The 10682-nt window shown below is 50.4% G+C and overlaps 1 protein-coding gene across 1 annotated transcript; it reads left to right on the top strand.

Annotated features, from left to right (window-relative positions):
• Positions 1-6233: 6233 nt before the first annotated feature.
• On the top strand, positions 6234-10530 carry EMH_0030750 (uncharacterized protein; the record flags this gene model as incomplete). The annotated part of the gene is given in 4 exon segments (XM_013494445.1): positions 6234-7215; positions 7734-7953; positions 7957-10383; positions 10503-10530. Coding segments are annotated over 4 exon segments (3657 nt in total).
• Between the last annotated feature and the right edge of the window lie 152 nt (positions 10531-10682).

Here is a 10682-nt window from a genome sequence, read left to right as displayed (position 1 = left end):
CCACGAAACTACTCGTATTACTATTTGAAACGATTAGCACCGTAGATCCGGTTCGTAATAGCTGCGTACTACTGCACTCTAGCGGGTTCCGCGAGAGGGGCTTAGATGCAGCCAGGCATTACACGTGTAGTGAATACTCACTACAGTCACGGAAACATTGCTGTGCTCGTTGTGCGAGAGCGAGGGTTGACTGAATAGTGGAAATGCGTGTGGGAGCATACTTTTGTTTATTAAGTAAATAATTGGTAAATGTACTAGATATTGTCTACAAAGAGGCGCATGATTATGACTATAGGAGAGGCTGGCATGAGACTTGGTGCAAAGGGTGTTGCAACATGCCAGGCCGTCGCCCCTCCCAACCCATGTGAGAAGTTCCCTTTCAGAAGGCTTGAGTAGGGGGAGCTTCGGGCCTTAGCGATCATAGGGCCCTCGGAGCATGATCCCACTCCCGTCATTAGACTCACCACTCAATGCCTGCAGCCCTGCGTCTTGTGCCCCCAGCGACAACACGCACGCAGACGAAAAACACGATTGTGAGACCTAGTAAGGATCCAAGTTCCCTCGCACGATGGGGTGATGCGAATCCATAACACTGGAGGTACTGCGGGCCATGTAAGCTGATACGTTGTGGGGACAGCCCTCAGTCCCTCACATGTTATGCTGGGATCTGCTCAAGATAACGTTAGAGTATTTCTCTTTAGTATCAATATTTGCACTTACCATTACGTATTACGGGGTTGTATCTCTGAAGGACTACGGTGGGGCGCCTCCTGTAGTGAGTACTCACTATAATCACGGTAACAATGCCATGCTCGTTGTGAAATGAGTGAGGGTTGTATAAATAGTGGAAGTGTCTGTGAGCGCTTATTGATGTACATTGAATATAACATTGGTGAACGCATTAAGCATTCTTTGTGGAGTGATCATTAATATTTTTAGGAGAGGCTGGCATGAGCCGTGGTGCAAAAGGTATTGCAACATGCTACGCCCTCTCCTCTTCCAGCGCCAAAGGCCGCAGTGCCGGCCCTATTTGGGTTGAGGGAGAACAATTAAGAAGAATAAACTGAGAGAACGAATTTCCTTAACCCTTGTTAGTTTGATATGTTGTTGTTCAGTATGATAGATATTGCTTGCCCGCTCGCTATACTCAGCTGTGGGGTTCCACGGATGCGCCCCACAGTAGTCCTTCAGAGATACAAACTAGTAATACGTACTAGGTTGTACAAAGATTTGCTAACTGCAAATCTTTGTACTAAAGAGAAATACTCTAAGTTATCTTGACCAGGTCTCAGCATTGCATGAGGTACTGAGTGCTCTCCCCCACTTCTCATCAGCTTACAGGGCCCGCAGTACCTCTACTGTTATGGAATCGCACCACCCCATCGCGTGCGGGAACTTGGATCCCTTCTAGGCCTCACAATTGTGTCTTTCATCTGCGTTTGTGTTGTCGGTGGGGGCACAAGACGCACAGCTGCTGGCAGAGAGTAGTGCATCTACTGACGTGAGTGGGATCATGTTCCGAGGGCCACATTATCCCTAAGGCCTTAAACTCCCTTTAGACTGGCCCTTCTAAAGGGCAGTTTCTCACACATCCATAGAACCTTACAGTTGAGTATAGCGAGCTGGCAAAAAATAACTATTCATACTGGAAGAACAACATAACAAACTAACAAAGGCTAAAGGAAATTACTTCTTTCAGTTTCCTCTTCAAAATTGCTCTCTTCTGCAACCCCACTAGAGCAGGCACAGGGGCCTTTGGGGCTGGGAGAGGAGAGGGCAGAGCATGTTGCAATACCTTTTCCACCAAGGCTCGTGCCAGCTTCTCCTATACTCCTACCAATGGTCACTTCATGAAGAATGTTTAATGCATTCACCAATGTTATAATCAATGTACACCAATATGCATTCACAGACACTTCCACTGTTCATTCAACCACCACTCATACACACAAGCACTGCATCGTTGCCGTGAGTGTAGTGAGTATTCACTACAGCCCCTAAAGCCGCAGTGCCGGGTCTAGTGCGGTTGCGGACAGAACAATTCTGAGATAAAAAGAAGGGCAGAAACCTTCTTCAAGCTTCGTTGCCTTTGATATTTTGCTGGATCAGACGAGATGTCTGAGTGCCTGTAGCATAGGAGAGTATACGTGGGGGTGTCTGTCAATTTATGCCTGCCGGCCCTTTGCACTCAGCAGTGGGGTCTGAAGGATGCGCCTCGCAGTGTCATACTTACTGATTTTTTATTTATAATTACGTTCAAAATCTTAAGTTAGTTAACCAAATCGTAGAGCGAAAGTGGTTAGCCGAGGATAGCCGACTCCCTCGTTAGAGGCGGAGTCACCGCAGAACGTAGGCAGGCCGCAGCGTGGCGGCCCCACGCCGGCGACCCCCGCGGTTCTCAGATCTGGTCGACCGATCGCCTAGTTAGGGGTGAACGGATAGGGAGGGGATATCGGCCCCAGAGAACTATTTTCCTGTAATATTTGTCCACTAAACTGTCTACGTGACTGTTACTAAGGACTAGTTTCGTAGATCCCGCTCGTATTAGTTGCGAACAACCTCACTTAGCGGGTTCCGTACGCGGTGCAAAGGCGCGTCAGTGCATTACAGCACCAGCTTCGCTGGGCGCACTGTACCTCCAGTATTACGGATTCACAACACCCCATCGTGTGAGGGAACTCGGATCCCTAGTTGGCCTCACAGTTGGGTTTTCGTTGGCGTTTCTGTTGTCGTCGGCGGCACAAGATGCAGAGTTGCTGGCATTGTTTGGTGCATCAATTGACGTGAGTGGGATCAAGTTCTGAGGGTCTCATGATCCCTAAAGCCCCAAATTTCCTTAGCTGGCCTGCTGTCTGGGAGTTTCTCACACCTAGCACTAGATCGCGGTGAACCGGTCCAATGAAAAGGCTTTTTGTCATGCACATCTGCCCCTTTCTGAAACTTAGGGCTCAAGATTACTCCCATGGATTTGCCGACTCTTGCATACTACATACCACCCGCAAAGCGTAATCTCAGGGACTCCGCTAACGAGTGGGCGGATATGTTGCACCTCCTTGCCGTGGCTTCTAATATCAGATCCACTTAGCATCCCGTATTGAGTAGGGTTAGCAACTCGTGGCCTTTGATACGAGTGTGTACACGCAAGTAATTCACTTGATATGAATTTGAGGGTGCGGTCGTCATTTCTTGCTACCCCATCTCTTGCCCGCACGTTTCGTGGGGGCCGAGGGGTTTCCCCGATTGCTTAGTTTGTTGCCCTCGATCCTTTGTTTGAGGTTCGCCTTCACTGATTCGCTAGCCCCCCACATAATTCTGAAAGATGCGTGATTCTGTTTACTGGAAAATATGCAAATAGGCCGTTTCGTACGTCCGTCCGGTTTCCCGGGGGTAGCACTCGCTGTCTGCTGCCGGTTGCCGTTTCTAATCCGTCTCCGGGTGGGCCCAGCAAGCACAGGTCCAATATCCATAAGTTCTTTATCGGAGCCGTGCCCACTTCCGCCTTCTCCCTTCTCAGCTGGGGTAGCAGTGTTCACATTCTTTCGTTCTCTTTCATGCAAGTAATCTATCATCTCGGCAAGTTTAATCCTTTCAGCCCTTAGTATTCCAGCTAGTTACCAGTTTCCTCACGAGGTAGGGCAGCTCGGCGACGAGCCATTGATACTTATATTCGGAGTCTACAGGCAGAACTCTCTGCAGTACTGACTCACAGTGCGCAATGCAGCGTTCTGTCGACATTTGCCCCTAGTTAACTTTTCGTAATCCTGCCATGCGCAAATCACCGCGCAACATCGCAGAAGCCTGCACGGATCTGATGCGCTCTGGGAAAGCGGGACCGTTGCTTAGCCATAGCCACCACCGTCGTGCATCCGCTTCTAAAAGAGAAGATCAGAGTAGCAGTTGTAGATTCTCCGATGCCTTTTGAATAGGGGGGTATAGGTCGAGGGAACCAAAGAACGGTTCCAGTGTTTCGGCGTCTCGGCGTCTGTCATATTGTGATGGACGGCACAGTCGGAGGCATTCCTCTTGAATTGGTACTGGTGAAAATGCACTTTTTCTCGAATTAGTTGCAGAAATCGAGATCGCCTCTTCTTGAAGATGCTCCAGACCGTGTGTCACACCTCCCACATGCGGAGGAATCATGCTCAACCTCCATCGGTCAGAAGGGAAACGGCAGAACCTTGGTGAAGAACCTTTTTCTAAAGGAAAAGAAATATTTTGAAAAGAAATATTTTTTTCCCTCTTCTCAGCTATGCATGTGACCGCCCTGCAGGGTGGGCGTCGCTGCTCGCGCCTGCGCTGACGAACAATGCGGCGCTAGCAAGTATAGCGCTTACTTTTCGGCTTTGTTCAAGGACTAAGGCGAGCTGCAATGAAGCCAAAGACTTGAGGTAAGCCTTTCTCCATGGCAGATGAGTTCCCTCACCTCTCTCCAACAGCCCTGGGCGTTCAGCTAGGGCCCTGGGTTTGCTGGGGAGGAGACAGTCTGAAAGGGGTTGCAGTGCGCTCGGCTGCATCTGGAGAGGCAGCCTCACGTGTAAGCACAAGGATGTTTTAACGACGTTTCCTTTGCTGCATGCTGTAACTCTGTAGACACTTATGGAGCATATTTATTTGCTTGCATGCAGCATATCAAGGCCAGGTAAATGTTCCTATAATAACTTCGGGCAGGTAATGTTACACAGATTCTGTCTCTCCTGAGTTGCTGCAGCAGCCGCTGCTGCTGCAGCAGAAGCCGCAGGAGCGGCTCAGCGCCCCACACTGCGGTACGGCAGCATCAGCAGAACCAGTGGTTAACCGAAAAATTCTGAACAATCACCACCTGCATGCAAAAGGAAACGCAAAAACCAAAATAAAACAAAACAAAGGCAAAAACAGAAACGGGAGAGGGTAGAGAGAAGGACAGACGAAGCAGCCCGGAGCGTCGATTCACTTGCTGCTGCTGCAGCGTTTGCTTGCTGCTGCTGCTGCTGCTGCTGTTGTGTAGAGAATAAACCCGTAAACAAACAATTGATAGTTTTAATAATTACGATATTACTAGCAATATGAATAGTTATTTTATTTCAATGTGTACGCTGCGCTGCTGCCTTCATCAGCACCAGCAACAGCAACACCAGCAACAAGAGCAGCAGCAGCTGCAGCACATACATCGGCGGCAGTCGACTGCTGCAGTTTCCCCCCCTATAGTTTGTGTATTTTTATGGTAATTGTATCTATATAAATACAATAAATATATTGTTTTATTGTTGTTAAACTCCTTGGATACAAAAAAAAACATATAAAACTATATGGATAGCAACAAAACAACAACAGCAGCTGCATGACCAGCAGCAGAATCCTCCGGTTCACTGCTGGCAATCGACTCATCTGATTTCATGTATTTCTTTCCTCTTTCTTTTCCTCTTATTTTTTTCTTTTTTTTNTGGCAATCGACTCATCTGATTTCATGTATTTCTTTCCTCTTTCTTTTCCTCTTATTTTTTTCTTTTTTTTATTAAACTCCATTATATTATTTATTAAAACCTCCCCTTTCTGTCACTAGTTTTGCTTCAGGCCAAACAAAATTTGTTGTGCATTTCTCCTCCTACTCAAGTAGTATTGTATTTCTTCTTCTTTGTCTCTTTTTCTTTTTCTTCTCATTTCATATTAGATCTACATTCCAACGAAATGTTTAAACATCATTCTGCTGCTCTTGTTGCTGCTGCTGCTGCTGCTCCTGGTGTTGCTGCTGCTGACCCCTTCGCGTTTCGTATTCAATGACTTGTATGCAGCAGCAACAGCAGCAGCAGCAGCACCAAAAAGTATCAGCAGGCGCTGCTTCTGCCTCACATAAATCATAGATAAACAAACGCAAAGGACCAGCAGCAACAGCAGCAGAAAGAGTGATCTGGTGTTGCTCCTCCTGTTGCAGGCCTAAGCGGCTCTTTGTTGTTCATTCTCCTCTCTGTTTCTCTTCCTTTTTCTTGTTTTTTCTTCTCTTCTTCATCGTCTTCTTCTCCCTTTCTTTTTCTCGCTTTTTCCTTTTTGTAGTGCATGCAGCCGATGCTTTTCGTGTCTCCATCGTCATCTTCTCTTTTTGTCTTTCGCAGACAAAATGCAATTAAAACCAAACTAAAAACAATGCCTNTCCATCGTCATCTTCTCTTTTTGTCTTTCGCAGACAAAATGCAATTAAAACCAAACTAAAAACAATGCCTTCTGCTGCTGCTGCTGCTGCTGCTTCACCTGCTGCAGCTATGGCAGCTGCTGCTGCAGGTGCTGCAGCTGCTCCTGCTGCTTCTGGTGGTGGTGGTGGCCGCTGGAGCGGTTGCAGGTTTGGGGTTCTTCTGCTTGCAGCAGCAGCAGCAGCAGCAGCAGCAACACCAGCAACAGCTGAAGCAGACAGAACAGCAGCACTACCAGCAGCAGCAGCAGCAGCAGAATTTGGGGGCCGAAGTGTTGCCCCCACCCATACATCTGTTTCTCTTTCTTCTTCTTTTCCTTTTTCTTCGGATATGTCCGTTAGTAATTTCAATTCTGCTGCTGCTGGTTTGCACATGCAGCAGCAGCAACATCATCAGCAGCAGGAGGAATGGGGGTTGCTGCAGCTGCAGCAGGAGCAGCAGCAGCACGGCAAACGGCGTACATTGCAGCAGCAGCAGCAGCAGAAAGATCTAGTATTTCGTGTTAGTGTTGCTGCGTTGGCTTGTATTGCTGCTGTATTTATTGTTCTTCGCTGCTACAATCATCTGATGCAGCAGCAGCAATCTGCTTCTCTCTCTTTCTCTCGCTCTCTAGCTGGTATAGACGACAGTGCATGCAGAGAAGAAGAAGAAGAAGAAGAAGAAGAAGATGAAGATGAATACGGAGAAGAAGAAGAAGAAGAAGAAGAAGAAGAATACGGAGAAGAAGAAGAAGAGGGAGAAGAAGAAGAAGAAGAAAAAGAAGAAAAAGAAAAAGAAAAAGAAAAAGGGGCAGAAGGAGGAAGACCACCAAAAGAAAAAACCGAAAAGATACCAACAGTAGCAGAAGCAGCAGCAGCAGCAAGAGCAACACTAAGAAATATAAAAGAGCTGATGAATGCTGCAATGGATGCATTGCCGTGTATAGAAGAAGAAACCAGAGCTTCTCTGTTTTCTCTTCTTCTTCCTTTTTGTATTCAGGAGTTAGTTGTTTTAGCTGTATATGCAGAAGACTCAGTTGAACAGCTAAGACAAGAAACGATAGATTGGCTGCTGGGTCAGGGATATAGATTGCTGCAGCAGCTGAAGCAAGAGCAGCAGCAGCAGCAGAAGCAGCAGCAGCAAAAAGGAAATAAAGAAGTAGATGTTTCTCATCTAGAGAGAGCAGAACATATGCTACAACTATTAAAAAAAACAAGAGCAAGACCAGAAAAAAAGAGAGAAGGAGTGCATAGAGTTATATTAGTAGATGAAACAAGAATAGCAGCAATATGTATAAGCGCATGCACGCGTGCACTGCAGCAGATGCTGCAGTTTCATCCTGTTTCTTTTCTTATGCATAAAGAAGTTTCTTTGTTTGTGCGGCATATGGTCTCCTTTGGCCGTCACCATAGAAGAAGAAGACTAGAAACAGATGCAGGAGTGATGAAGTATATAGAAGAACATCAATCTAAGAAAAGAAGATATTGTTTGCTTCACGTAGAAACACAAGAAAACGCAAAACAATTAAGGCCCCCTCGATTCAGTACACCAGACGAAGTAAAAAGAACGAGAAAAAGGTTTAGGGGGCTGCAGGAAAGAATAGATACGGCGATGGCAGGGGAGACAGAAAGACAGAAGAAAGAGCAAGAAAAGAGACAACAAAAGCAGCAAAGAAGGCAACAGCAGCAGCAGCCGCAGCACCAGCAGCAGCAGCATCACCACCAACAACAACACCAGCAACAGCAGTGGCAACCGCAGCGGAAGCAGCAACAGGGGAAGCACCAGCACCAGCACCAGCAGCAGCAGCAGCAACNCAGTGGCAACCGCAGCGGAAGCAGCAACAGGGGAAGCACCAGCACCAGCACCAGCAGCAGCAGCAGCAACAGCACCGGCAACCGCAGCAGCAGCAACAGCAGCGGCAACTGCAGCGGCATCAGCAGCAGGGGCAGCATCAGCACCAGCACCAGCAGCAGCAACAGCAGCGGCAACCGCAGCAGCAGCAACAGCAGCGGCAACCGCAGCAGCAGCAACAGCAGCGGCAACCGCATCGGCAGCAGCAGCAGGGGCAGCACCAGCACCAGCACCAGCAGCAGCAGCAGCAGCAGCAACAGCAGCAGCAACAGCACCAGCACCAGCAGCAGCAGCAGCATCAACAGCGCCATCAGCACCGGCAGCAGCAGCAACAGCAGCAGCAGCAGCAGCAGCTGCGGCTGTTGCAGCGCCAGCAGCACCACCAGCACCAACAGCAGCAGCAGCGGGGGGAGGCGGAAGGGCAGGAGAAGGAGGAGCAGCAGGAAGAGGAGCAGCAGCAGCAGCAGCAGCAGCAGCAGCAGCCAGAGGAAGATACGTGGCAGGAGGAGCAGCGGAGGTTGTCACAGCAGCAACAGCAGCAACAGCAGCAACAGCAGCAGGGGCAGCGGCCATCGGCGCACAAGGAACGCCAACGTTGGAGGGAGCAATTGGTGCAGCAGCAGGAAGAGCAACGACAGCAATACCTGCTGCTGCAACAGCAGCAACAGCAGCAACAGCAGCAACAGCAGCAAGAGCAACAACAGCGGCAACAGCAGCAACAGCAGCAACAGCAACAACAGCGGCAACAGCAACAACAGCAGCAACAGCAGCAACAGCAACAACAGTGGCAACAGCAACAACAGCAGCAACAGCAACAACAGCGGCAACAGCAGCAACAGCAGCAACAGCAACAACAGCGGCAACAGCAGCAACAGCAGCAACAGCAACAACGGCGGCAACAGCAGCAACAGCAACAACAACGGCAACAGCAGCAACAGCAGCAACAGCAGCAACAGCACCAGCAGCGGCAGCAGCAGTTTCCTCCTGCTTCTTCTTCTGCTGCCGCTCAGATGCTATCCACTCCTCCTGCTGGTGCTGAAGCGGGAGGAGACGGCTTCTACCCGCATCTATCTGCTGATCGTGCAGCAGCAGCAGCAGCAGCAGCAACAGCAGCAGAAGCAGCAGCAGAAGCAGGATTAGCAGGCTCTGCTGCTGCTGGTGGAAGATTAGCTTTTGGCTCACTACAGCAGCCCTTTCTTCATCCTCCAGGGCCAGCTAGCCAGCCAGCTAGCCACCCAGCTAGCCAGCCAGCTAGCCACCCAGCTAGCCACCCAGCTAGCCAGCCAGCTAGACAGCCAGCTAGCCAGGATCTGAGCGACATAGCTAGTAAACTAGCTAGCGAGCTAGCTAGCCAGCTATTTGGCTCTCGTGCTACCACCACACCTGAACCATCTCGTGACGTCAGCCAGCTAGCCCTCCAGCTAGCTAGCCAGCTAACTACCCAGGCAGCTGCTTCTTCTTCTCCTCCTCCGCCACCGCCCCAACTGTATCCATCGACGTACAAAGATCAGCAGCAAGAGACAGAAGAAATATGGGCGGGGCCCCCCTCTTCACATGCACGGAGGGGCCCCCCACGTTACGGACGCTGGCCTCCCTCTCACTCTTCGTTTGAGTCGCCACTGCAGCAGCCGCAGCAGCAGAGGCAGCAGCTGCAGCTGCACCTGCAGGAGATGCAGCGACTGCAGCAGCAGATCCAGAATATCGAGCAACAGCAGCAGCAGCAGTTCCACCAGCAGCAGCAACAGCAACTGCTGCAACAGCAACTGCAGCAACAGCTACAGCACCAGCTGCAGCAGCTGCAGCAGCAGATGCAGCACCAGCTGCAGCAGATGCAGCACCACCACCAACAGCAGGACCAGCAGCTGCAGCATCGTCATCGCCACCCCCACCAGTACCAGCACCAGCTGCAGCACCAGGTGCAGGAGCTGCTGGAGCTGCTGGAGCAACAGCAACGGCAGCAAAAACAGAACGAACAGATGCTGCAGCATCTGCAGCGGCAGCACCCGCTCCCGCAACAGCAGCAGCAGCTGCAGTTGCAGCTGCAGCTGCTGCTGCAGCAGCAGCAGCAGCATCTGGAGTTGCAGCTGCAGCAGCTGCAGCTGGAGCTTGAGCAGCTGCAGGTGCAAAACGAACAACAGCAACAACAGCTGCTGCGCACCCTTCCCGGCCTCGGACCCCCGCTGGAGTCGTGGCGCCCTCAGCAGCAGCAGCAGCAGCAGCAGCAGCAACAACAGCAACGGCATTATCATCGTCCTTCTTATTCTCATCCTCCTCAGCAGCAACAGCAGCAGCAGCAGCAGCAGCATCAACGGCGTTATCAACATCCTTATAACACTGCACCCTGGGAAATACCGTTTGCTGCTGGCGAAGCTGCTGATGAGGAAGACAGTCAGTGGGGTGTCTCCGCACCTCTGTCTTCTTCTTCTGCAGCAGCAGCACGAAGCCAACTTGCTGCTGCTGCTGCTGCTGCTGCTGGTGCTGCACCTTCTTATTCTCCTTATACTGCTGCAGAGCCCCGCGGGCCTTTCCCTTCTGCTGATTCTTCCTACTCTCCTCGCCCTTTCTTTCCACCTGGACAACCCCGCCCAGGAGCAGCAGCAGTTGGAGCAGCAGCAGCAGCAGCAGCAGCAGCAGCAGCAGCAGCAGCAGGAGAAAGAGCCTGGAGAAGCTCCTCCTCCCCACCTACGAGTG

The sequence above is a fragment of the Eimeria mitis genome, genomic scaffold (assembly GCF_000499745.2).
Source record: "Eimeria mitis Houghton genomic scaffold, Emh_scaff1161, whole genome shotgun sequence".
Taxonomy (NCBI): domain Eukaryota; phylum Apicomplexa; class Conoidasida; order Eucoccidiorida; family Eimeriidae; genus Eimeria; species Eimeria mitis.
The sequence above is the reverse complement of the archived record's forward strand: the minus strand, read 5'-3'. Positions and strand labels throughout refer to the sequence as shown.